The sequence below is a fragment of the Leptonychotes weddellii genome, chromosome 16, assembly GCF_054177405.1.
Source record: "Leptonychotes weddellii isolate Sample4059 chromosome 16, ASM5417740v2, whole genome shotgun sequence".
Classification (NCBI taxonomy): Eukaryota; Metazoa; Chordata; class Mammalia; order Carnivora; family Phocidae; genus Leptonychotes; species Leptonychotes weddellii.
The window spans coordinates 11,843,503-11,871,021 of NC_138384.1; the positions used below are offsets into that span (position 1 = coordinate 11,843,503).

The 27,519-nt window shown below is 44.4% G+C and overlaps 1 protein-coding gene across 2 annotated transcripts; it reads right to left on the reverse strand.

Annotated features, from left to right (window-relative positions):
• Nucleotides 1-278: 278 nt before the first annotated feature.
• Nucleotides 279-27,512, reverse strand: COG4 (component of oligomeric golgi complex 4). 2 transcript variants are annotated; one of them, XM_081806363.1, is made up of 19 exons: nucleotides 27,325-27,511; nucleotides 25,588-25,670; nucleotides 24,769-24,883; nucleotides 22,346-22,520; nucleotides 21,345-21,538; nucleotides 19,435-19,540; nucleotides 18,751-18,908; nucleotides 17,975-18,033; nucleotides 14,986-15,119; nucleotides 12,315-12,433; nucleotides 11,592-11,758; nucleotides 10,623-10,788; nucleotides 6,318-6,380; nucleotides 3,328-3,444; nucleotides 2,442-2,534; nucleotides 1,740-1,823; nucleotides 1,408-1,509; nucleotides 1,064-1,192; nucleotides 279-841 (listed from the first exon to the last, which is right to left on the reverse strand). In XM_081806363.1, the coding sequence occupies exons 1-19, from the start codon at nucleotides 27,490-27,492 to the stop codon at nucleotides 707-709; spliced, it is 2,367 nt and encodes a 788-aa protein (XP_081662489.1). In that variant the 5' UTR covers nucleotides 27,493-27,511; the 3' UTR covers nucleotides 279-706. The 2 variants fall into 2 exon arrangements, with proteins under 2 accessions (XP_081662489.1, XP_081662490.1); XM_081806364.1 differs by lacking the exon at nucleotides 3,328-3,444 and having other exon boundaries at nucleotides 27,325-27,512.
• Between the last annotated feature and the right edge of the window lie 7 nt (nucleotides 27,513-27,519).

A 27,519-nucleotide genomic window follows, 5' to 3' on the forward strand; every position in this document is an offset into this window, starting at 1 on the left:
ATAAAGTTCTTTTTTGTTCTTGCCAGGAGTAATTCCCACTTGCCTTGGCACTGTGGGAAACTCCCCCTGGGATGATCCAGCTTCTGGTGCTAAGGGCCCAAGAGGGGGATGAGGATCCAGGGTTAGATGAGGTTGAGATGCATGCTTTCATGTGGGTCCTGACAGTGGTGTGGGAGGAGGCTGAGGCTTTAGGCTTTTGCCTTCACACTTCAGTGCCACTGGTGGACCTGTCTTGCCCTATAGCATCCAGCCCTCCCTGGAAACAGCATACTGGCATCTCTCCAAGGAGTGTCTTTATTCAGGGTGATCATAAACATCACAGCCTCTCCTCAGAGTAAACCTAATTCCCCAGGGCCCCAGATATACCCAAGTCCTTTAGGGCTGGCAGGGAGGCAGGCTGTTTGCTGTAGTGTCTGAGGACAGAATGGCCACCTGTGCAGAAAGCTGGCCTGCCTTGGCTTTCCCACATAATTAGGTGCCCAGGGGGACTCACCTCTCTTGGTAGGGAGAGGCTACCTGCAAAGCACCACCCAGACAGGCCTGAGTGCAGACAGCAGAGTGAGTTGAGCCTTATTTCCTGCTGTCTGCAGTGGAAGTCTGCTCCGTCAGAACTCCCCAAGCCAGACAGCCTTGCTCAGCTACTTGGCGGTGGCCACTTAGGGAAGGGGCCTGAAGAATGACGGGCCAGGTGGGCGCCCCCTGGCAGCTACAGGCGCAGCCTCTTGATGTCCTCGCTGCGGAAGTCCATGCGCAGAGCCAGCACCTGGCGTACTTCGGCAGGGGTGAGGCGCCACGTCAGTGGGCCAGAGTTGGCGCCCCAGTAATCTAGGATCTCCGTGACCTGTGGGGAAGAACATATGACAGGTCAGCAACGAGAGGCTACCCTGAGAGAAGGCCCTGCGCTCCACCAGAGGCAGAGCAGGAGTGGTGCCCAGGAAGAAGGTGCTCTGTAGGGCTGGGCTGCTGGTGGACACTTGGTTTTGAGGGAGAGGCAGGGATCCAAATGTTTCTGCCTCTCTTCCCAGTTACCTTTCCCTCGCCAGGTCAAGGGAGCCACACATACCCGCTCCAGATTGAGGATCGTGGCCATCTGGGAGAGCCGGGCAAACTTGTCTCGGATGGTCCAGGTGGTCACTGTGGTAAGGTAGGCGATGAGTGACCTCAGCTCCTTATCAAACTGCAGACCGCCCAGCTGCAAGGGGGCACAGGCTCAGTCAGTGTTCAAGGCCTGGCCTTCATGTGGTGCCTCAGTCAGCTCCAAGGCCTCAGATGCCAGGGCAGGACTGGGGCTAGATATGCAGGGCCTGCGGGTAGCAGACGGAGGGGATGCAAGTCCTAGGATGGCAGGACTTGTCTTCCTCGGAGGAAAAACAACAGAGCTGGGGACCTGTACTCCCTGGACCTTACCCGGTTAAAGGTGGATTTCAGCACCACTCTCTCCAACTCGACTGCAATAAGGCTGGTCATGAGGCCGGTCAGGCTGTCATAGATGACTGGGGACAGGCTGGCCTGCACACAGAGGCTAGACATTAGTTAGAGTCCTACCTAAGCCCCTCTGCCTCCAACAGGAGTCTTCGGGGGGTAGGCACAGTTACAGGAGGCTGTTGGGGGAGTATGTCTACAGGCTGGGGCCTGGAAGAGTTTTGGGGGTTCCCAGTAGGGTGGGATGAGAAGCCAAAGGCTGCTGATTTGGGCAGAGGTGGGTAATTCCATAACCTGGTCTCTAAGCTCCTGCTCACCTTGAACTCCGCCATTTGTTGCTCCAGGTTAAGGATGAACTGTTGTACCCAAGGGTCATTGGCCTCATAGTCATTGAACTCTTCCTATTGTCAGGAAACAAGCTGGGTCACTGGGGGTCTCTCCAGAAAGTACCATTCACCCTACCCCACTTTCACCCCTCTAAAACAACAGAGGAAGAGGCCTTTCCTCTCTAGCTTCTGACTCATCCAGCTTAAAAGCAGCTTGGATGTCCAAGCTGGCGTATGCCGCTGCTGCTTTTATATCACACTTCGATCAGGAAATGGCCCTGAGCTGCAGCAGCGGCCCACACAATACGGTAAAGCTCCTGGCCTTTTATTTCCTTTTGCATCTCATGTTCTGCAAGAATGATATCATTAGACTAGAAAAAAAGCTCCTAAGTCTGATAGGTGGGGCAAAAAGCCTCAATAAAAGAGGATGTGTCAGGTCATGGCAAACCCCCTACAGGTGTCTTTCAGAGCCCTTCTGGCTGCAGGAACAACTGTTTCCTGGGAAGAACCTAGTCTTCCAGGGGGAGAGGCTGAAATTCACATCCATAGAAGTCTATTATACTTCCATGGAACTTCCCTCCAGAGAAGCAGGCAAGGGCTGGTCTGTGCAGACAGCTCCACTGCCCTCCAGCCGGGGGGTTGGGAGAATGAGGAGTAATCCTGGGCCTGATGGCTGCCTATGGTCAGGCTAACCTCCTCGATGTTGTGGGAGACAGATAAGAAGGTGTTGATCCAAGGCTGCACCTGCGGCTTGATGGCTGTGCTGTTTAGCTCTGTCAGCCCTTCCTGTGGGACGAGGCAGAGACACATGAGACAAAGAAGACGCGTGTACCTTGCCCTTCCTTTCTTCTGCTCCATCCATCCCGTGACTGCCAGGGCATTCTTCCAGTTCTCAGGCTTTCCTGTGGGCCTATCCAAAGTCTACCAGAAAATGCTAATCGAAGGGGTCAGAAACAACCCGTTCCTTCCCAGATCTGTACCAGGTCAGGTCCAGGTTATGGGGTTGGTTTGGCAAACTCAAAAAAAGAGATTTCTGAGTGCCTGATAGTAGGCAGCACCTTTGGCTAAGGCCAAGCAGCAGGTCCGAGTAACCATGTGGTTCCATTCCATCTGAGCACCTTTCTGGGCTCTTGGCACTGGGGGCCAAGTGGAGACTCAAGAGGACCAAAATGCTGGCTTGTCAGAATGACAACTGCTGAAAAACCTTTAATCTTTTTTTTTTTTTAAGATTTTATTTATTTATTTATTTGAGAGAGAGAGAATGAGAGACAGAGAGCACGAGAGGGAAGAGGGCAGAGGGAGAAGCAGACCCCCTGCTGAGCAGGGAGCCCGATGTGGGACTTGATCCCGGGACTCCAGGATCATGACCTGAGCCGAAGGCAGTCGCTTAACCAACTGAGCCACCCAGGCGCCCGAAAAACCTTTAATCTTAAAGGGACTCGAGTTCAGTGTCTTGCATGCTACCCCCTCATTTCTCCTTGTTTCCTTCTATACACTGATCCCGTAATAAACCAGTAACAATATTCTCAGAGCAACACACAGGCACAGAATTCAGTCAGCAACTGATTGTGGGGCTTACCTGTAAGAGGTCTCGGAATTTGCTGGACACGGCAGCCAAGTCAGAAAGGCAGCTGTCAAACTTGGCCTGGGCCTGCTCCCCTCCAATGCCCTGGCTGAACAACTTGGTGCAGTCACTCTAGGAGACAGTACCCAGTTATCAGGCTTCCAAGCATGGCTGGGCTGTGTGGGTACAGGGAGAGGGGAGGATACCCACGTGCAACCAGCCATTTCTACCAACTCCAGCTTTCTCTGGGAACAGCTATAGTCCATCCTAGGCAAGAGTCCTTGATAGGTTTCAGAAAACTTGGATACTATCCCACTGGCTAGCCACTTGGCTCCCTCGTACCCCTTTGTAAGGTGACAGTATTGGTATCGGGGGTGTGAATAAGAAACATAAAAACCGGAAGTTTTTTCATACCTTTAGAGTCAGACATTCCTAGCTTCAAATCCTGGCTTAGCTACATATTGGTTGAGTGACCTTGGTCAAGTGATTTAAAGTTTCTGAGCTTCAATTTCCCTGTGTATAAAATGGGCACACAAATTCCTGTCCCCATGGTAGCTGGGAGAGTCAGAGGAGATGATGCACAAAGTGCCTAGTGCACTTCCTGGCTACTAGCAGACACTAAGGAGACACTAGCTTTTATTGTTACAGTTTCTGCTTTTTAAATAATCTGGTCCTGGGGCCCCTGGGTGGCTCAGTCAGCTGAGCGTCTGACTCTTAACACCAAGGCACCTTGATAAATAAATCTTTATTAAAAGAATAAAATAATTTGATTTGGCTGCCCAAGGGAGATCATCATGATCACAGCTAAGTTTTAAGTGCTTACTATATGTCAGCCTGTTTAAAGCATTTATTACCTACAGTACCTATCTTGGGGTGCCTGGGTGGCTCAGTCATTAAGCGTCTGCTTTCGGCTCAGGTCATGATCCCAGGGTCCTGGGATTGAGCCCCGCATCAGGCTCGCTGCTCAGTGGGGAGCCCGCTTCTCCCTCTCCCACTCCCCCTGCTTGTGTTCCCTCTCTCGCTGTGTCTCTCTCTGTCAAATAAATAAAATCTTTAAAAAAAAAAAAAATAAAGTACCTATCTTATGAAGTAGGTACTGTTACTATCCATTTGTATAGATGGGGAAACTGAGGCACAGAGGAGTTAATAATTTGCCTAGCGCCACCCAGCAGTTAAGCTGTAGAGCTGGGATTCAAGCTGGGATTCTGGCTCCAGAGTGCCTATCCCTAACCCCCACACTACAGCCTAGGTATAGAGAACATCACAAGTGCAGCTGCTTGGAACTCACCATGTTTTGCTTTGCCAGGAGCTCCTTAGAAGTCTGCTGTCTTGGCTACCGCAGAAGCAGCAGTATGCAAGAGACAGGCAGAAGCCCTCAGTTCCACGGCAGCTCCAATATGCACTATCTTTACCTAGCCTTTTAACCTCATCGCACCACCTGACCTATCTCACAGGTTTGCTGGTGGGGTTCAGAAAGAATACACGTGAAATGCAAATCTAAGGTGGGTGGGATTTATGGGAATGGTTTTTTCAGCTCTTTGCTCTCTTTTTCTTTCACTTGGCTAATTCTACTGGCTCAGTTCTGAATTTCTAACATGTCCCAAAATACTCCTTTCAATTTGAATATTCTAATGTTAAGGACAAAGTCAGGAATACAGTCTAAGGTGCCGTGACTCAACTATGATGACAGCCACCTTGTTGAACACATACAGTGTGACAGATACTATGCTTTTGGTACTTTGTAAATATCACTCTTATTTTATTCCATTTTAAGGCCTTTTTGGGATAAATTCCTAATCTGAATCTCTCATCTGGCTGCTCTCTCTGAGCCTCCTTCAGGAATTACATCAGTTACAAGGACTTGGCCCCCCTGTGCTGGCTCCTGGCCCCCTCAGTCTGCCCAGCCCTAAAACCAGCACTTACCATTAGCCTGTGCGCTGAGCCCTGTGCCTCTGCAGTAACATATCCTCCTTGGAAGAAGTGTCCGCTGGGGTAGCAGGGCCCTGGCTTCCCTCCTCTCCCAGAGGCAGACTTTCGGAGTGGGGGAGAGTTGGGCCCTTCATTTTTTAATATTTAGCAAAATGACTGCTTTGTGCTGTTACGTGTAACTATTAGTACAATTAACTACCCCTGCGTGCCTCTCACATACCAGGTATTTTATATTATCACATTCAATTTTCATAACTGCGAGGCAGAGATCACTCTCCCTATTTATACATGAGGACACTGAGGCTCTGGGAGGTTAGAGAACTTGCTCATGCCACACAACTGGTCAGTGGTCAAGCGGAGATATGAACTCAGGGGCATCTGACTTCCAAGGCCAAGCAATTTCTGCCACACTATGCAGCCTTCCTTTAAAATAATGGTAACAGCAACAGATTTGTACAGGGTTTGGTAAACCCTATTTCATCTTAATTTCCTTTTTTTTTTTTTAAGATTTTATTTATTTATTTGACAGAGACACAGTGAGAGAGGGAACACAAGCAGGGGGAGCGGGAGAGGGAGAAGCAGGCTTCCCACTGAGCAGGGAGCCCGATGTGGGGCTCGATCCCAGGACCCTGGGATCATGACCTGAGCTGAAGGCAGACGCTTAATGACTAAGCCACCCAGGCGCCCCTGATCTTAATTTCCTAACATTTTTAGGGGACTTTATCATTTTTTAAAGTGCTTTCAACCCCTTTTTAATTAGGCCCCCCAATAAACCCAAATGAGGGCAGGAAGGAGATCTGTTTTATAGATGAGAGTGCTGAGGCTCAAAGAGTTAAGGGACTTGCCAGAGGTCACAGGCCAAATATGTGCTTTATGTGCTGGAAGCACTAATTTGAATTCTCATCTTCCAACTTGTGGGTTGACCGCCAAGTGAATCCCCTCAAGTGCTCTGAAGGAAGACTAGCTCAATGCCAGGGAATGCACAGTCCCCATCAGAACCAGTGCACAGGACTCCTCCACGGGCAGGCCCAGAAAGGCTGCAGCTGCTGAAAACTGAGAGGCAATTTTCTCCATACCTCCAGCGTCTTCTTCAGTGTGGAGATGTTCTCACTGCACACTTCCACGTTGTTCAGGGTCACCTGGGAGATGAGGACAGAAGAATGTGACTTCCTGCTCACTGGTGTCTGTATCCACTTCAGTGCAGGCTGGCTGACTGGCTGACAGCTGTACTCCTGAGGCTCAGAGCGGGGCTAAGGAACATGCACAGCAATGTCATCTAGAAGGGCGCTAAGGTCTCAGACTGGGCAGAATGGTGAACCAGACTTGCCCTTTCTCCTGTGCCTGACACTAAGGCAGCAAAGCCATCTGACCTCAGGGGTAGTGACCCAAGGTTTCAGGTCTTTTTGTTCCATGTTTAGGCACACAGGTCTGGGAGAAGTCCTGGGCTCTAAGCCCAGATCAGTGAGGCGAAGGCTGACATTTATTTAAGAAATGCTTCCTGGGGTGCCTGGGTGGCTCAGTCATTTAAGCGTCTGCCTTTGGCTCAGGTCATGATCCCAGGGTCCTGGGATCGAGCCCCATGTCTGGCTCCTTGCTCAGTGGGGAATCTGCTTCCTCCTAAGCCCCTCCCCCTGCTCATGCTCTCTCTCTCAAATAAATAAATGCTCTCTCAAATAAATAAATATAATCTTTTTTTTTTTTTAAAGATTTTATTTATTTATTTGAGACAGAGAGAATGAGATAGAGAGAGCATGAGAGGGAGGAGGGTTAGAGGGAGAAGCAGACTCCCTGCCGAGCAGGGAGCCCGATGCGGGACTCGATCCCGGCACTCCAGGATCATGACCTGAGCCGAAGGCAGTCGCTTAACCGACTGAGCCACCCAGGCGCCCAATAAATATAATCTTAAAAAAAAAATCTACCCTCTCATAGAGTTCACATTCCAGAAGGCAAGTCAGATAAGAAATACCAGGTCATGATAAACACAATGCAGAATAAAGCAGGGTGAGAGGATGGTAAGTTAGTGACAGGCCACACAGTTAGAGCCAGGAAGAGAAATCAGGTCTCCCTACTCTCGTCTCAGCCATGAGCTCCTTCTTTCATAACTCTATCGCCTTAGAAGCTTGGTGCAGAAATACCAATCATAAAAAGCAGCATGTAACAAAAGTGATGATTAAGGCACAAACTGCTATGGCCCTTTAGAAGAAACATTTCGGTCTAAGGCATTTAAGGAAAGCTCCATAGCAGAGGTGGTAACTGAGATGAATTTAATTCAGCTCAAAAAGGCTGGTGTAATTCTGACAGTTGAGGGTGAGTACACTGCTCTACCCGTATCAGCCTTTCTCTAGTGCACTGTCAGTCCCTTTGATATTTTTTTTTTTTTAAAGATTTTATTTATTTATTTGACAGAGAGAGACACAGCGAGAGAGGGAACACAAGCAGGGGGAGAGGGAGAGGGAGAAGCAGGCTTCCCACGGAGCAGGGAGCCCGATGCGGGGCTCGATCCCAGGACCCTGGGATCATGACCTGAGCCAAAGGCAGACGCTTAACGACTGAGCCACCCAGGCGCCCCGCCCTTTGATATTTTCTTAATGGTATTTAGGATTACCCAGTATTATTTTGTTTGCTGCTTGTTTGCCTTTCCCGCTAGAATGAGAGTGCCATGAAGGCAGGGATCTGTTCTGTTTTCTTTAGAGCTATATCTCTAGTAGAACACTGCCCAATAGAACTTTCTTGATGATAGAAATATTCTAAATCTTGTCTAGTACAGTAGCCCTAGCTATCTGTACATGAGGCTAATGAACATTTGAAATGTGGCAAGTACAACTCAGGAACTGAATTTTTGGTTAAATTTAAATAGCCACCTCTGCCTACTGGCTACTACATCGGGCAGTGCAGTTCCAGAGCCTCGAACAGTGCCTGATACATAAAAGCGTCGAGAATGAATGAGTAAATGAATGTGTTCTGCAGAAGGGATAGCATAAACAGTTGCAGAGTGGCAGGAAACCCCAAAAGGTATTTGGGGATCAGCAGAGTCAGTGCACGGATATGTGCAGGAAATGGCAAGAGGTAAAACTGCAGAGGTGAGTGAAGTCAGACTAGAACTTGGGAGCCATGCTCTCCTGTGGACAACAGGGTGGCACTGAGGATTACTACCTACCCGGTGAATGCTGCATTAGCACAGCTGTGGTTTGGGAATACTAATCTAGAGGCTGGGAGGAAGTGGAATTAGAGAGTTTGAGAGGGTCATACTGTCTCTGGACTGGTGTGCTGGTGGCATGACCATGAAGGCAGGGGTGAGGCAGGGAGGAGCCAATTTTCAAGAGAGGTGTTAGAAGCTTCAGGATTTTGGGGTAAAAGAAGAATCCTAAAACCCCAGGGATTGAGATTAGGATGACCCCCTTGTGTCCCCAAGAGTGCTTCCCTCATCACTGTCCTGCAGCCAATACTGAAAGATCATGCTGCTGAGGCCACTTTCATGGGGGATGGGTAAGACTTAAAGCCTTTCGTTAACATGCCACACACAAGGCTGCTAACATCACAAGCTTGCAGAGAAATACGTGCACTGTCATGACAGCTCAAGGATGAAGGCCACAACTTACATGTCTCCAAGGCATTTAAGGCCATAAGAAAAATCTATCATAAGGGGAAAATGGATTTGAGTTCAAAAGGTATTGATTTCAAAGTTTCCTTTTACTGACAGTCCTTGTAAGCATGGATTCACTGGGCTTATCCCCGGCTCATGGTGACTGATACGTCAGCACCATTGGGGAATTCATCTTGACAGCCAAATGAATCAAGGTGACATAAGAAATAAGTGCCGTGGTGGGAGTGACGACATTTTAAGTACTTGGCGTCAGGAAAACTAGAAACCTGTCACCAAGCATTTAGCATCACCTCTCTTGTTGGCCTTATCTTCTGGGCCCTCAAACAATGAAGCTGTCTGTGTGGCAGCCACTGTAATGGGGACTTGTGGGGCCAAGGGGAGGAGAATAGCACTAGAGTGGCAGGATGGTGAGACTCCGGAGGCTGTCAATAAACCACCAAGCAAAGAGGCAGAGCTTTGAGGTGGTCAGTAGCTCGGAGGTCGTTTCTGAGCAGAGAAATGAAAGAATAAAAGTAAGTGCTATACAAAATGAAACAATAGAATGCAAACAAAATGACAAATTTAAGTCAGTTCATGATCATATGAAACTGGCTGCCAGACATTTTGGCAAAGTTCTCCAAAGGTGTTGGGTTTCAGAAGCTTCTTGGAGATGATCCTCTTTCTTGGAAACAACCAGGATGTCCCAAATTACTAGAACCCATGCTCAGGGAAAATATTTTCAGTGACAGGAAGAGAGTGGGGCTGCCTAAAGAGCCTCCATACTGAATCTGCCTGATAATATTTAGCAAAATATTAACTGTGGGTTAACTTGCACAGGTGGGTAGGTATTAGTATACTTATGCTTCTGTCTCTGAAAACAACAGTTCTTAACTCTTTTGGGGGTCACAGATACCTTTAAGAAGCTGATAAAAGCCAAGGACCCTGCTTCCAGAGTACAGATTTGGCATCTAACCCCAGGGTGTTCAGAGACCCTCATTTGTAGGCTACAGATGGAGAGTTCTGCTATTGGATGTTTCCTTCAGGCTCTGAACCGCAGGAGCCAAGACGACTCAGAGCCTGGCCACTGTGGGGGTGGAGCAGAATGACCTCTGACAGCACTGTTACCACTCATGCCAACACAGCACATGCCAGAAAGGGCGGATCACAGGCTCGGGACTCATCTGTATTCTTTTGGCTCATCACAAACTGGCTGTTAACCTTATATAAACCCTTTCATCCTTCCATGCTTCTTCCTTCCCACCTGTCGTACAACCGGTAAGACACTGCTTCATCTTGTCCGTCTTCTGGCTAAGCGCTTTAAAAAGGTCATTTTTCTGAGGAAGTTGAAAGCCTGAGAAGCGTGCTAGGAAAACAGCCCCGCTAGGCCTAAATGATCGGTATCCCCCATGTTGTGGGACTGCCCTCAGAGAAGTGGTCTGGAGCCTTGCCACAGATATTACGGTCGGTTCTGTGGCAGATGCAAGCCAAGCTTGATACTCAGTGGAGCCCCCTGAACAGCTTCATAGTGCTCTTGGGAATGAGCACTTGGGAGAGTTGAGGTGCCCAGCCTTCCAGGCAGGGAACAGTGATGTCCTGGATTGGGTTGCTCAGAAATAGGTCCCTCGATAAGAAGTGGTTTCAGAACCTTCTAGAAGGAGCTTTCCTTAAAGGAGTTTTCCTTCTATAGAGACACTGGATGATAAGTCTCTAGTTGAAAGCTAATTATACTGTGGCTTAGAGGTCATAATTTAACCTCTTGAAATAAACGGACCAGCTCCCAACCTATGTGGCTACCTACCAGGAAGGACAGCTTAGCCTCGTCAGTGCTCTCAATGCCTTTTGTGTCAAATTTGCCTTGCTGGAGGCTGCTGTGCATGATGTTCACGGCACTCGTCACCCCGCGCTGGATGTCCTGTAAGGTGGTGGCCGGGAATCCCATCCGCAGCTTGTTACACAGAACATCCCTGGGAGGGGGGAGCAGAATGGCATATGGAGATTGACAGCACTCAATCTGGCTTCCAGGACAGCAGGACCAGAGGACCCACAACCCTAACAAAGCAGCATGAGCTGCTCTTTTGGGGGAATAACCAATCCTTGAGACCACTGTAGGAGAACTTGAGCATCCAGGGTATGAGAGAGACCAACACCCTTTCAAGGGCACTTGATATGACAAGAACATATAGAGGAGATTGGTCAGTTCTTTATTCCCTATGAGGATTTCAGTTATCGCCACTGAACTCCAACAAACTCAAGAGGAGGCATACAGCTTAATGAAAGGCAGTACCATGTAAGTGGTGAGAGAATAGGTTTTGGGAGTCAGTTCTGGGCTCTATTCCACATTCCACCACTTATGAGGTGTATGATCTCCCTGAGCCCTAGTGTCCTCACCTGTAAGAGAGCTAAGGGTTCCTACATCATAGGGTTGTTATCAGGACTGAATGAGAGCAGGAAATTAGTATAGTGCCTGGTCTGCAGCAATGGTAAGTATGATCGCTATATTACAACTACTGCCTTCAACTGAGCTGCCTGTTCTCTTTCGTAGGCCTGAGGGCCAGTAACCCCTCCAATCCAGTCCAGGGAGCATAAGATACCTGGCTGCTGTACAGCTGCCTGGACCCAAGGATGTTGTTCCATGGCTAGGAGCTTATATCCTATATAGCACTGAACTAGAATCATATGGAAAAAAAGGAAGCAACATGGGCCTCAGGAATCAATCACAACTAGGACCTTTTTGCTTCCTAGGAAGTAGAAAGGGAGTCAATCCTACCTGAAGTCAGACTCCAGCTCTGTGGTAGCAAGGTTGATCATGGCACAGAGACAGTCGATGCTGGAGCTAGACAGAGCCCGCCCAATGCACTTCTTAACAATGTAGAAGACATCATCCACCATGCTGGACGTCAACTGGCCTTTCTCATAGGTGTCCAGAGCCACAGCCTAACCAAAAGGCAAAGCAGCCAGTGAGGGCTCCAGTTCTGCATGCCACTGTTCTAGATGGTTCTGGAATAGGCTCTGGTTCTGCTCCCTTTTGAGCTTGTCCTTGTTTCTCCCAACACAGCTTACTCTGGTCACAGCTTGGTGTGGATCCTCCTTGCCAAAACAGCTCATTCCCCTACTGATGACTATGTTAGGACATTAAGTATTTAGGGCCTTTGCCCTGGGGTCATCTGTTATCTGGGATGTAAGACATCAGGAAAGGCCCTTCTTCCCCGAGGTTCCTCACCCACACACTTCCAGGGAGGCAGGGCACAAGTAGGTTCCCCGAGGAGCTGAGGTGTTCTTTTGTGATTCTTGGGAAAGACATCCTAGCTGGGTCTTTGAAGAGCATGACAACTCTAAAAACGCCCTCTAATCATACAAAGGGGTACTGCTCAGTTGCATGCAAGGGTATTCTCAAAGCAGGCCAAGAAATGTGACATGCCTCGGCCATTTCCTTCAGCCTGGCTTCTTGCACAGGAAGCCCCATTTCCAAGGGGTATGTCCTCTGTCCTACCTTGTTGACAGTCTCCCTCATGAAGTACTCCTCCATGGTGATATAGAAGCCAATTAGCTCCTGCATGGTGCAGCTTAACAGGCAGTTATTGAGGAGCTTGTCCAGGCACTTCTGGTGCTCTAAGGGACAGCCAGCAAAGGGATACTCACTTTTCTTCCCCAAGGGAAAAAGTTCAACTGTTTTCATTTACCCAGGTTCCTTTCTGTACATAATTTACATGATTATAATCACAGTACAAAATTTTGTATTCTGCTTTAAAAAATTATGTCATATATGCCTTGGGGTACCTGGGTAGCTCAGTAGGTTGAACGTCTGACTCTTGATTTTGGCTCAGGTCATGATCTCAGGGTCATGAGATTGAGCCCTACATAGGGCTCTGTGCTTAGCGGAGAGTCGGCTTGAGGATTCTCTCTCCCTCTCCCTCTGCCCCTCCTGCTCGTATGCTTGCGTGCACATGCTCTCCCTCCCTCCCTCTCCCTTTAAAGCAAATAAATAAATCTTTAAAAAAAGTTTGTATCATATATGCCTGAAACTAATGTAACATTGTATGTCAACTATACTCAAATACAAAATTAAAAAACAGAAAAAGATAGCATAAATATTTTCAACGTTTGTACACACAGCTTCTTTTATCTTTTTTTTAAGCTTACTTATTTTTTTTATTCTTTTTTTTTTTAAACATTTTATTTATTTATTTGAGAGAGAGAGAATGAGAGAGAGAGTGAGCATGAGAGGGGGGAGGGTCAGAGGGAGAAGCAGACTCCCTGCCGAGCAGGGAGCCCGACGCGGGACTCGATCCCGGGACTCCAGGATCATGACCTGAGCCGAAGGCAGTTGCTTAACCAACTGAGCCACCCAGGTGCCCTAAGCTTACTTATTTTTAATGGCTGTGTGATATTTTATTACGTAGATAGTCAACATTTTTTTAAACTCTATCTTTAGACACTTGGGTTATTTCTAAATGTTTTGTCCTTATTAGAGATAACTGGAAACCACAGTATTTGGAGATTATGGTAATTTTTTTTAAAGATTTTTATCTTTAAGTAATCTATGTACTCAACATGGGGCTCGAACTCACAATCCTGAGATCAAGAGTTGCACACTCACTGACTGAGCCAGCCAGGCGCCCCATAGTAAATGTTTCTGTACAAAGAACTTTTTACTTCTTTCCCATTAGAATTAATTAGTAAGCCTTAAAATACTTAAGTTTTCAGGGCAAAGACTGAAATATATCGGGTACACTATATTTCATTCTCTAAACCAGTGTTGTCCAACAGAATTTTCTGTGATGATTAAAATGTTCTGTATCTTTGTTGTCTAATATGGTAGCCACTATTGAGCCCTTGAAATGTGGCTGTTAACTGAGAAACGGAATTCTTAATTTTAGTTAAATGTAAATTTAGACAGTCCCGTGGGGCTGGTAGCTACTGTACTGGACACACAGCTCTGAACAGTGACAGTCATTATGAATAGTAATGCGCATCAAACTCCAAAAAAGCATACATCCTCCCTTAAGCACCAAATCAAAGCAATACCATACTAGGTCATATAAATAATTGCCTTGCCATGTATTATTGACATAAGTCACGTAGAATGCCACAGATGCTGTGTTAATTTCAAGTCTCTAGTTCAGAGAATCCTGCATATACTTAACCAGCAGGAATTAAATGGTCTTCTTAAAAAATCCAGAGAATCAATTTGTAAATGAAACTGGACTGTGGTACACATTTTTTTCCAATGTATTTATCCCTTCAAAACTTGTGACTGGGGGAATTGGGAGACTGAGGGAGGGAGTGAAAGGCTTTCTTTATACTATGTACTCTTTTCATATACTCTTTAAACTATATACTCTTTTCTCAATATTATGGCTCAATACTGTATTGAAGTGTTATTTTTTTTAAAAGATTTTATTTATTTGAGAGAGAGAACGAGAGCAAGTGTGCACAGCTTGATCCCAGGACTCTGGGATCATGACTTGAACCGAAGGCAGACGCTTAACCAACTGAGCCACCCAGGCGCCCCTTAAGTGTTATATACGATAAAATTCACACCTTGTGTGTGTATATTTCAATGTTTTTTTTAAAAGTAACTTTATAGAGTTTTGTAACAATAGCCACAATCCAGTTTTAGAAATTCCTATTACTCCCAAAAGTTCCCTTATGGAATTAAGTATATCTTTTTGCTCTGTCTACCTATATATCATGTGTGCAAATCACCTATTTTATTTATTATTATTATTTTTAAAGATTTTATTTTTAAGTAATCTCTACACCCAATGTAGGGCTCAAACTCACAATCCCAACATCAAGAGTCACATGCTCTGCCGACTAAGCCAGCCAGGTGCTCTATATCACGTATTTAAATTAAATGCTAATCCCTAAATCAGAGCTGGTGAGAAAACATGGTATGCAGAAAAGATCAGAGGAAAATAATTTAACCATTCTGGGCATTAGCTTTCCTCACTTGTAAAATGACTAAATGGCCTCAAAGACCCAGTCCAATTCTAATATTCAGTAAGTCTATCTTTCCTTTTGGGAGTCAGTTTGCCCACAGACCACAGTGGCTAAGAAGCCCTAGTTATTTCCTTGTTACGAGATCTATGGCTTAACCATTAGAAAACAGTGCCAACTCTGTCCTAGCCCTCCCAGAAAATATGGGACATGCCTTTTACCTTGCTTTACTTCTTCTGAGGCCATGGAGTCCCCCACCTCGAAATCAGAGCTGATCCTCTTCCTGAGGAAGCGTAAGTACAGCTCACTGCGGGCATTCATGAGGGTGACCTCAGTCAGGATAGGGTCCAGTTCCCTGAGATACATGGAGCAGAAGGAATAAGCAGGAGGCCACTGGATTGCCAGATATAAGAGCTACAGGGCAAACAGAGTCTCAAACTCCCTCTCCCACGGGGCCCAGAAGGGTCAGCTCTGCCAGATGGTTATCCTGGCTCTGCTGGATACTCAGAGACAGCTGTCAACCATATATTCCACTTACCTGTTTCACCTGAACCATTCACCCACTAAAATACTGTCAGGGCTAAATAAGAGACTGGGAGTTGTATTTTTGTTAGTGGTTTGAGTAAAAATTGTCTATGCTTCACATGAAAGGAACCACACCTCTCCAACCTCTTATTTAGCTGTGGTGGGATTTTAGGATACACCATTAAACTGAGTCCCACACCCATTCATCTATCCAGATGAAGACCCAAAACAATCTTGAAAAAAATAACAAAGTTGAAGGACTCATATTTCCCAATTTGAAAACTTACTATAAGGCTACAGCAATGAAGACAGTGTGGTACTGCCATAAGGACAGGCATATAGATTAGAGTCCAGAAATCTTCACATTATGGTCAATTGATCTCCAACTAGAGTGCTCAGACAATTCAATAAGAATAGTCTTTTCAACAAATTGTGCTGGGATGATGACTGATATCCACATTAAAAAGAATGAAGTTGAACCCCTCCCTCACAGTATACACACAAATTAGCTCATTTTCCACACTGAACTCCAGGAGATCTTTTCAAAACATAGATTTGGTCATACTGTAATCATACGATTTCCATAGCGCTTAGGATATAGGACCTGAGTGGCCTGACTCTAACGACCTCTCTGGATTCAACTCAGGCTCTCCCCAACTCTGTACTTCAACTACACTGCTCTTCTTTCAGTTTTTCAAATACACAGTGACTTTGCACATGTTTTCCCTGCTCCACCTAGAAAACTCTTCACCTCTTATTTCTAGTCACTCTTTTTTTTTTTTAAGATTTTATTTATGTATTTTACAGAGACACAGTGAGAGAGGGAACACAAGCAGGGGGAGTGGGAGAGGGAGAAGCAGGCCTCCCGCCGAGCAGGGAGCCCGATGCGGGGCTTGATCCTAGGACCCTGAGATCATGACCTAAGCTGAAGGCAGACGCTTAATGACTGAGTCACCCAGGCGCCCTCTTTTTTTTTTTTTTTAGATTTTATTTATTTATTTGAGAGAGAGAGAATGAGAGACAGAGAGCATGAGCGGGAGGAGGGTCAGAGGGAGGAGCAGATTCCCCGCCGAGCAGGGAGCCCGATGCGGGACTCGATCCCGGGACTCCAGGATCATGACCTGAGCCGAAGGCAGTCGCTTAACCAACTGAGCCACCCAGGCATCCCTCTTTTTTTTTTTTTCTAAGATTTTGTTTATTTATTTGACAGAGAGAGAGAGCAAGTGAGCACAAGCAGGGAGAGGCAGAGGCAGAGGGAGAAGCAGACTCCCCGCTGAGTGGAGAGCCCGATGTGGGGCTCGATCCCAGGACCCTGAAATCATGACCTGAGCTGAAGCCAGGTGCTTAACTGACTGAGCCACCCAGGCGCCCCATTTCTAGTTACTCTTAAGGTCTCAGATCTAAGGTCATTTCCTCAGAGATTTTTCCTTGAACTTTATCAGCTTAGGTTACGTCCCTTTATTACATGCTCTCCTGCACACTATACTTAGTATATCACAATGATTCACAATATGAACTCTAGAGTCTGAATACTTGGATTCTATTCCTGGCTCTGCGATCTTCTAGCTGTACAATCTTGGGCCACTAACTTAACCTCTTCAGGCTTCAGTCTCCTCTTCTGTAAAAAATGTTTATGGATTAAATCAGTGACCCTCAACTGAAGGTGATTTTACACCCCACACTCCACTCCCTAGACATTTGGCAGTGTCTGGTGACAACATGCTACCAGCATCTAGTGGGTGGAGGCCAAGAATGCTACTACTAAACATCTTACAATCCACAGCACAGTCCTCCCTAACAAAGAATTATCTAGCCAAAACGACAATAGGACAGAGGATGAGAAACCCCTGAATAAATGACTGAATATTCGTTAAGTGTTTAAAACAATGTGTGCCATATAGTAAACACTATATATTTGTCAGCTATTATTACTATCTACTTTATAGACTACAGATGCCACAAGGAAAGAATTATGTCTGGTTTGCTTACTTTGCTTGCTGCCACATCCCCAGTACCAAAGACCAGTGTTTGACCCATAATGTGTACTAAGAAAAATTTACTGATTGAATGAATACATTTTTATAATGTTTGAATTTTCTTTTAACAAGCATATTTTTAAATTTTTTTATTATTTATTTTAAATATTTTATTTATGTATTTGACAGAGAGAGACACAGCGAGAGAGGGAACACAAGCAGGGGGAGTGGGAGAGGGAGAAGCAGGCTTCCCGCCGAGCAGGGATCCCAATGTGGGGCTCGATCCCAGGACCCTGGGATCACGACCCGAGCCGAAGGCAGACGCTTAACGACTGAGCCACCCAGGCACCCCTATTTATATATTTTTAAGATTTTTATTTATTTACTTGACAGAGGGAGAGAGACAGTGAGAGAGGGAATACAAGCAGGGGGAGCGGGAGAGGGAGAAGTAGGCTTCCCGCCAAGCAGGGAGCCTGATGCGGGGCTCCATCCCAGGACCCTGGGATCATGACCTGAGCCGAAGGCAGACGCTTAATGACTGAGCCACCCAGGCGCCCCTAACAAGCATATTTTTATTAGAAAAAAGTAAAAGCTTGAGTCATAGATAAAATATTTCTAAAACACAGACCACCTTATAATAGAGCAGTCTCTGAATGTTACATGATTACCAATTCAAACTCCTATGGGCTAAAGAAAACAGGATTATTACCTTGGTTCTCTTTTTTCTGTTGTAGAATTTCTCATCAAGCTGTTCTGGACATGCCGGAACTGCAATATACCAAAGAAATGAGAGATGCTCATCCCCACCCTCTTCCCCACCCTCCTTCTATCTTCCTCTTGCTGGTCCCTCCAAACTTCTGGCATAAAAGAATGTTTAAGTTTAGTTTGCTTAACAGGCAAGCCAAAAGTAGGCTATCAGGATGATGAACCAAAGATTTACTTTTGATTTAGATGCTAATGCTCTCCTTTATTATTGCACTTTAAAGTGATGTTAATGGTGTTCCAATGAACTACTATCTAGTCTCCTAGAGTTCTAGAAATAAAGTTGTATGGGCTACTCCTATTTCTAAATCATACTCTTACTTCCTCTGCTCAAAGGAAAGGAGAAATAAAGTTCACAAAAAAGCAAGTGTTACTGTGAGCACTTAAGGAACTAAGGAGAAATCAGAGACAAGAAGTAAAATTCTCCTTATATCACGAGAAGGCACTATTGCATATTCTGTGATAGAGAGGTGCTCTAATGTTTCTGTTTTGTGTTTCTTTCAGGAAGCCCTTTCTACTTCTTTCTCAATCTTGTATTATATCATCAGGACACCTCAAATCCAAAGTTAGCTGGCGACGGGCAAGATGCAGGCAGTTTGCATTTGGTATTTATTTTTCTATCTACCTCTTTTTTCGTCCCTTCCCTACCCCACCCCAATTTATTTTATTCAGTATCCCTGGCTCACACTGTTTCCAAACCCACCTGCAGCTTCTCCTACTCACCTGCTGATGGTAGTCCCTCTGCTTGATGAACTTGTCCACCACCTTCTCCACTTGTCTGTCACATTCTACCTGCAGGTATTTTATCAGGGTATAAAGTCTCCCTGGCCCATAATAGGTCTCCACTATTGGTTGGTGGGTCTCCACAATGCGCGCAATACCTAGAATGCAGAAAATGAGAGGGCTGGATTCCAAATATTCTTCTCACAAAATAAACTTTCTTCTATCCAGGACTGACCTGGGTCTAACTCAACCCTTTAAGGCTATTTCACCTCCCAAAATGAATACAAATGGTTCTTGCCAATGCTGAGAGTCGCTAAGCAAAATTTGTCTGTTTAATATGTATAGTGCTTGGTAAATCAGAAGGCATTTACTTTATGCTGATAGTTTAATAGGAGCATCTTTGGAAATCAGCATCACTCTCTTCCCAATAATTTACTTTAGGGTTAAATTTACTCTTAGCATTTGGGTCTTGAAGGCTAGGGAGGAGCAAAACACTTGAGAGACTCTAATTTTTGCTAATTAGATACTGAATTAGAAAGTTAATTCTCCAATGTATCAATCAATACACAGCAAGCTACAGGATTAAACTGAAGGCATCAGGCTAACAGGGAGAGAAGAAAAGCTAGGATATGGGTGTTAGGTAGAAATGTCTCCAGTCTCTCTGGAGTGGAAAAAGAGACTTACCTTCAAAAAGGAGAGTGAGTGTATCTGCAAAGATGACTGCTGCTCTCCGATCACTCATGTCTGTCCCCAGCACCAACAGCAGATTCTCCTCTGCTTTACTGGCCACCTGAAAAAAGCAGAAAATCCACAGCAGTTCTCAGATCAAAGGCTAGTCTCAGTTTTCCAAAAAGACCTCCCACTGACTTTCTTTTTCCCCTGTTTGCTTTGATGCTTGAAAGCTTAGACAGCACAGAGGAACCTCCCTTGGGGGCTCTGAGTTGTCTGGGCCTCAGGCAAGACAAAGAACTTGAGCGTAGTGATAACTCTTCTTCAACGCAAAGACATAAATAATGCTTTCCTTTTCTTTGAAGATATGTATTGTCATTAGCCAAAGGAGAGAGTCCCCACTTCTAATAATCATCTCAAAGGATAACTCAAAGTTATCATTAATGGTGCTTCATTGGGCAGGACAAGGAATCTGGGTACTGCAGAAGGGATTTTTAAGGGATTTAAAGTAGAAGCCATTTCTAGATCCCAGGTGGCAAAGTACTGATAAAAAAAACTGCCAGCCACCCCATCGCCCCCTTATATTTTATTTTTAATAAATTTTTTAGAGCGGTTAAGACATACACACTTAAATATTCAAAAGGAATAAAAGAGTGTTCACTGAAAAGCAATTCTTCCTCTTACCTATGTCTCTCAGTCTCCTAAGTCTCTTCTCCAGAGATAACCGTTGTTAACCCTTTGAAAAATACCCTATGCTTATACAAGCATATATATACATATATTTTTTTAAAGATTTTATTTATTTATTTGAGAGAGAGAATGAGAGAGAGAGAGAGCATGAGACAGGGGAGGGTCAGAGGGAGAAGCAGACTCCCTGCCGAGCAGGGAGCCCGATGTGGGACTTGATCCTGGGACTCCAGGATCATGACCTGAGCCGAAGGCAGTCGCTTAACCAACTGAGCCACCCAGGCGCCCCACAAATATATATTTTTATTGCCACCTCTGTCATTTGAAGCAGAAATGTTGCATATAGTTGTTTAACTTAACCATACATCAGAGAGTGAAACATGTCAGCACATACGGAACTATCTCATTTTTCTTAATGCAGAACAGTGGTCTATTACAGAGAATTTGGAGGGGAAGTGGCACGATACACTCTGACATAGAGTTACAAACAATAACCCTCTGCATACATGCCTGCTGAGATTTGCTTCTTTCCATCTAAGGTCAAGGGGAAGGGGCTGAGACTTTAACTGAAACCTGTTTCTTTTTCAGGATTTAACCCTAAGTGATCTCACCCCCTTCATCTCAATGTGGCTTATGTTGAGACTCAAGCCTGGTTATGAAGTCTTAAAAAGAGTAACCAACAACTTTGAATGCTCTTAAAAGAAGCCAGTTCCTGGCTGACAGCTTAAAAAGGGTGATTCAACTTGTCAGAGAATTTGCATTTCATTTCATTTTATTTTTTTAAAGATTTTATTTATTTGACAGAGAGAGAGAGAGACAGTAAGAGAGGGAACACAAGCAGGGGGCGTAGGAGAGGGAGAAGCAGGCCTCCCGCTGAGCAGGGAGTCCGATGCGGGCTCGATCCCAGGACCCTGAGATCATGACCCGAGCCGAAGGCTGTCGCTTAACTGACTGAGCCACCCAGGCACCCCGAGAATTTGCATTTTAATTTTCCTATGTTTTCACTTGGTCTGTGATTAATGTACAGAAATTAATGTACATCAGTAGATGTCTAGACCATGCCTAGATAAGTGTTGAATGAATGTGTACATCCAGTCCTGCTAGGCTACAGTGAGAGCAGGAAAGGGGAGTTAAATCCAGATGTGACAAAGTATCCACAGAAACTGGTATCCATATAGTGCCCCAATCTGCAGGCAGAGAATCATACCACTATCCTACCAAGCAATCAGGGGCCATACCTGCTTGCAAAGGTATTCTGAGAACTTGCTTAATCCCTCCTCATGCAGACCCAGCAGTGGGAAGATCTTGAAGAAGCGCTCCACCTGGGGCAGATCCCCTTCCTTAGTAGCGATGGCAAACTTTTCTGTTACAATGGCTTTGAGACGCTGCTCAGCTTCCTGCAGCAATTTCAGGTTGGCATCAATCATGCTGCCTGCACATTGGGAGGAAAATGGGAATTAATGCAAAGAATGGTACTCTGTCAGGTCTATGCCACTTTGTGCACCATTATTCATTCGAAATATATACAGAAGTTATAGTCAGCAAAAGAAATAAGATCTGTGGCACAAGTAACTATAACAAACTAAGTGTATGATAAGTGTAATAAGAAAAGTGTTCACAAGTCACATTTCTAGTTGAACTAATTAGAAAAGTCTTCCCAGAAATGGTATCCCATCTTTTAAAGATGGGCAGGGTTTAGATACCTGAATAGGAGGAACTTACATTCCAAGCAAAGGGAATGAAAGGAGCAAAGGAACAGAAATAAAAAGATGAAAAAAAATATTTGTAGAGTATTGCAAGTAATCTATACTCTGGCATATAGAGGACTCTATGTATGTGCACATTGGATGGATGCATGAGTGAATAGCATGAAACAAGGTGAGAAAGACAGGGTGGGTTGAAATCACAGAAGGCCTAGAAAGCCAGGCTAAGAATTTAACTTTGTAAGTTAGGTGATATGGTCAAGTGAAAAGAACCCACTGGCCAGAGGACAGTAGATGTGGACTCAGTTTCCTTTTCCATAAAATGGGAATAACAACACCTGTCCTAGGGTGGCCTATGACCTATATAGGGTTGAGTACCAGACAAGGAAATTGCCTAACAGATGCCCTTTTCTCGGTTGAGTTTGCCTTGCTCAGATAACAGATGCTTATAACTAAACCAGAAATGATAGGTACTTAAATCAGATTACAGACGCTTGTAAAAACCATAGAAATCAACAGTTTGGGATGGATGTCACCTTCTTTGCCCTGTCGACTGAGCTCAATGACTGACTTGTCCAGGCACAAGTAGCGATGAATGTGGGCCGCAGCCTGCTCATAATCTTCATTCCTCAAAGCAGTCTGAACTCCATCCATGCAGAACTTCAGGTCCAAGATATCATCAGCTCTCTGAATGGCTTGATAGAGGCGGTTCTGCAAAGACTTGGTGCTTAGAAACAATGTCCTATTCTTTCAGAATATCTCTTCAGAAGGTAGGGAGATTCAGGGGCAAAATCTGGTTAACCAGAGGCCCTGAACCAAAACCACTACCACTCACAAAACTGTTATTGATGATGATTAATAGCACTGACAGGTATCATACAATTTTATTTATGTGACCAGATCATTCATTTTAATGGAAGCAGGAACAAGGACAAGCCATATTTGTATTTGGCTGATGCTGTTAAATTAATAATGGAATCGGAGTGTATCTAACATTTGGAAAGAGGACATTATAAACCAAGTAATAAAATAAGTGAAACATATGGAAAATATTTTTCTTTTAGAATAAGTAAGATTTTTTTTTTTAAGTTTTACTTATTTAAGTAATCTCTACATCCAACGTGGAGCTAGAACTCACAACCTTGAGATCAAGAGTCACACGCTCTTCCCACTAAGCCAGTCAGGAGGCCCTAGAATAAGCAAGAATGTTCTAAAGAAATCTTAATAATGTGACTTGGTGGCTGTATGGCCATAGTGTTTTGTGGTAAGTTATTTTTGCAGAATCTCAACAAATAGATTGGGAAGAGTTATGCTATTTCACAGGGGAAAACTGAGGCTGGGACTGACTTATTCAAGAGCCCAGATCTTGTGCTATTCACTACAGTAGTCATTAACAATCTGTGGCCATTGAGCACTTGAAATGTGGCTAGTCCAAATTAAGATGTGTAAAACACACACTGGATTTCAAAGACTTAGTACAGAAACAAAGAAGGCAAAATATCTCATTAATACCATTTTAAAGTAATCACATATTTAAATGATATTTTGGATATTATGGGTTAAATAAAACATTACTAAGATTATTTTCACCTATTTCTGTTTTTTTATTTTATTTTTTAAAGATTTTATTTATTTATTTGAGAAAGAGAATGAGATAGAGAGAGAGATCATGAGGGTCAGAGGGAGAAGCAGACTCCCTGCTGAGCAGGGAGCCCGATGCGGGACTCGATCCTGGGACTCCAGGATCATGACCTGAGCTGAAGGCAGTCGCTTAACCAACTGAGCCACCCAGGCACCCCTTTTTATTTTTTAAAGATTTTAAAGATTTTGTTTATTTATTTATTTGACAGAGCAAGAGAGCACAAGCAGGGGAAGCAGCAGAGGGAGAGGGAGAAGCAGTATCCCTGCTAAGCAGGGAGCCTGATGTGGGGCTCAAGCCCAGGACCCGGGGATCATGACCTGAACCTAAGGCAGATGCCTAACCAATTGAGTTACCCAGGTGCCTCTCTGTTTTACTTTTTAAAATAATGGCTACTAGTGAGGCACCTGCTGGCTCAGTCGGTAGAGCATGCAACTCCTGATCTCAGGGTCATGAGTTCAAGACCCATGTTGGGTGCAGAGCCTACTTTAAAAAAGAAAGAGAAAGAAAGAAAGAGAAAATAAAATTGAGAAAAATGGCTACTAGAAAAATCTAAAGTTAAATGTATGGTTTATATGCTTTTTCAATTTGGATGATTTTTATTTTATTTTCTTGCCTAAATGTCTGGCTAGAAACTCCAGTACAATGTTGAAGAAAAGAAGCAAGAGCTGACATCCTGATCTTAGAGGGAATGCACCCAGTCTTTTACTGGTAAGTATGAAGTTAGCTGTGGGTTTTTTGTAGATGACCTTTATCAGGTTGAGGAAGTTCCCTTTTATTATAAGTTTTTTGAGTTTATGCTTTTTCTGAGTTTATGAGATGATCATGCGGTTTTTGTCCTTTATTCTACTGATATGGTGGATATATTAATTGATTTTCAGATGTTAAAGCAACCCTGCATTCCTGGGATAAATTCCACTTCATAGTATAATCCTTTTTTTTTTTTATTTTTTGACAGAAAGAGACAGTGAGAGAGGGAACAGAAGCGGGGGAGTGGGAGAAGGAGAAGCAGGCTTCTTGCTGAGTAGGGAGCCCGATGCGGGGCTTGATCCCAGGACCCTGGGATCATGACCTGAGCCAAAGGCAGACGCTTAACCGACTGAGCCATCCAGGCGCCCCATAGTATAATCCTTTTTATGTGTTGCTAGATTTGGTTTGTGTGTTGTTGAGGATTTTTATGTCTTTATTCATAAGAGGTATTGGTCTGAAGTTTTCTCTTCTTCTGCCATCTCTGTCAGGTTTAATGGTGCTGCTCTAATTTCTAATGTGGTGGCTTCTCTATTGCCCTCTACTAAAACATCAGAAGTTCAATGGGATTACCTTGGCCAAGTCAAGCTGACGGACTTTGCTGGATACATTCTCAGCTAGGTTGCAGGTAAAGGTGATCATTCCAGCTAGCTGCTTTGCATCTCCTTCAATCAACTGCAGGTTGGGACTGGAGACACATGTCAGCACACACACATCCATAGGGGCAGAAGGTAGGAATATGAGATGGAAAATTTTTTTTTGTAAATGGAGACTATGTCTTCTACTGTCTTTGTACTTCCCCACAACTTTTAGCTTAGTTCACTCTACTCACAACTTTTCCTAAAGAGGATTTTACTGAAAACTGAGGTCTATACTAAATAAAAAATTACTTTTTATAACTACTATAGAGACCCCTATATAGGTACTGCTAAAGAACTAGAGAACAGATGCTCCCCACTGCTAAGTATAAAATGCACTAACCAACAATCAAAGAGGGTGATGGGTTCAAAGAGCAATTTTTATGACTAGCAAATACACAGAGTTTGTAAAAACAGTGGTTCTCAAACTTGAACCATAATCAGGATCTCTTGGTGTGTCTGTTAAAAGCTTGTCAGATTTCTGGGCTCCACCCCCAGAGTTTCTGGTTCAGTGGGTTTTGAGTGGGGCCTCATAGTTTGCATTTCCAACAAGTTTCCCAATAAGTTTGATACTTCCAAGGACACTTTGTGAACCACTTGACTATACCCTTAAGTGTTCACTTAACCTTGAAATAATCTTCCTGTACATTTCAAAGTCAAGTGGCATTTTATAACAGAAAGTTAGGAAAAACAGTAATTTATCCAGTGGTCCTTGTCGGAATTATAATAGCTCTTGCTGAGCTGGGAGACTCACCCCATCCGGTGGAGAGTGACCACTTTACTTTCAATGGTGTTTTGCTGTTCCAAAAGAGCATCCAATTCTCTCTCTACCACTTTCTGAAACACAGACAAACATTTTGTCATCAGAATGGTCAGAAGGAACCTTAAGAGTTATCTAACCCAACCACTTAGCTGAAGGGTGAATCCCATTTCAAATGTCTTTCCTTTCACTGAGCTCTCCTAGGACTTTAACCAACAATACTTTATTTTTGCATTTATCACACTGCATGATGACTGTTAGCTTCTGTGTATTTTATTCCATCTAGCAGATGAATAACACAAAGAACTAGACTTTTATTCAGTATAATTAGCACAGTACCTAATGCAGGAAGGCATTTAAAATATAATGGCTAAACAAATGAAACTTTCAAAGTGACAGTTACAAAAAGTCTCTTCATAGTGTACAGTCAGTACCCTGAAGGGATAAATACATAATTCTCTCAGTGAAGTTATTTACGGCATTACTGCAACTGACATTAACCTTCTTAAATGCTTGAGTTTCTTGATCTGTAAAATGTAATACATATCCCATAGGACTGTTGCGAGAGCCAAACAAGGTAACAAACATAAAGTGCTTAGCATAGTATGTGAAATATTGTTCATTAATAGCCATCAATATCAACTACACATTTCTATTAAAATAGTTCAGTAGGATCCAGAGGGGAACTTCCCCTTGACAGTCATCAAATACAAATACAGAACTAATATTATTCTGTCTGTAAGATGGACTTAATTTCACCTTAAAAATTGACTCAATGAATGCACGCTTAGGACTGTTAGAGTACTAAATTTTATAAAGCACATCTTGCTGAAAAATGTTACCATAAACTGCTTGACTTGGTGCAAATTAATATTTGAAAATATTCTTAGATATCAATAATCCCCCCTCTCCTGCTGAAACTGCCTTTTGTACTCAACCTTAATTAAAAGTTTAGTTTAGGGAACAGCTACTGAACTTTTAGCTCAGAGCTTGGATCTCTTTCTTCTGAGTGGCAAGGAACCCAAATGATATTTAAAAATATATTGACAGCATCAGGTTGCCACGGAAAATGAAGGAGGCTGCAAAGAATCCTCAAGAGAATAAATATAGTCCATGCCCCTATCTGACACAATGCACGGGTCCAAGAGATGAAAGTTACTAGTCCGATTAGACAGTTGTGCCTGTCTTAAAACCTCAAGCTTCTACCAAGCTGCGGACTTACCAAAACGCTAAAATTACACCCCCAAATCATTCCCCACAAAAGTATTAAAACGCTTAAAGTTTATTTGCAATGACTTCCTGCTTAAATGAGAACACGGTGAACGCGTTTCGTAATTTTTAAATTGCTAATTCAATGCTAGAGCGCCTTGCTTATTTTGATAAGCAAATAAGCAAGCTTATTTGATAAGCAAGCGAGCGCCTTGCTTATTTTGATAAGCAAGCGAGACTGACGCTGTCAGTCTACCTGCTCTAGCCGAGAAACTTAATCTAGATTAAGGGCCAGGGGAATCAAGGGGAGCGAAGCAGATCGCCGAGATAACAGGGAAAACAAGTTTAGGGACACCAGATCAAGCGAACAGAGATGTCACGTCCACCCAAATACACTCAACTACACTCCTTGAATAAGTGCTTTGTTTCCCTCGGCAGAGGCAGAGAGAGAACTTCCCACAGCCCGGAATTCCCAAGACTGACGGCTCCAAGCCCACTGCCCCTGATTCAGCCCCCTCCCACCTCCTCGCCGCAGAGCCGTTCGTATACAGCCTCTAGCTCCTGCAGCTCCGTCAGAGAGCGAATGAGCTCGGTAGAGATTTCCGAGCATCGGCCTCCTCCCATCCCTTCGGGCGGAGGAACCCCTGACAGCTTCTGAGGGGAACCGAAATCCGCCATCTTGGTCCCCATTTCGTGCTTCCGGCCCCGCGAGGCCCC

Bases quoted from the DNA above. Each gene is read 5' to 3' on its own strand.
- COG4 (XM_081806363.1), bottom strand. From the start codon at position 27,492: ATGGGGACCAAGATGGCGGATTTCGGTTCCCCTCAGAAGCTGTCAGGG. The intron at 6,381-10,622 runs GTAGGTAGCCAC...CTCATCTCCCAG, and splicing joins AGGCTAAGCTGTCCTTCCTG to GTGACCCTGAACAACGTGGA. The intron at 3,445-6,317 runs GTATGGAGAAAA...ACTGTCTCCTAG, and splicing joins CACTGAAGAAGACGCTGGAG to AGTGACTGCACCAAGTTGTT.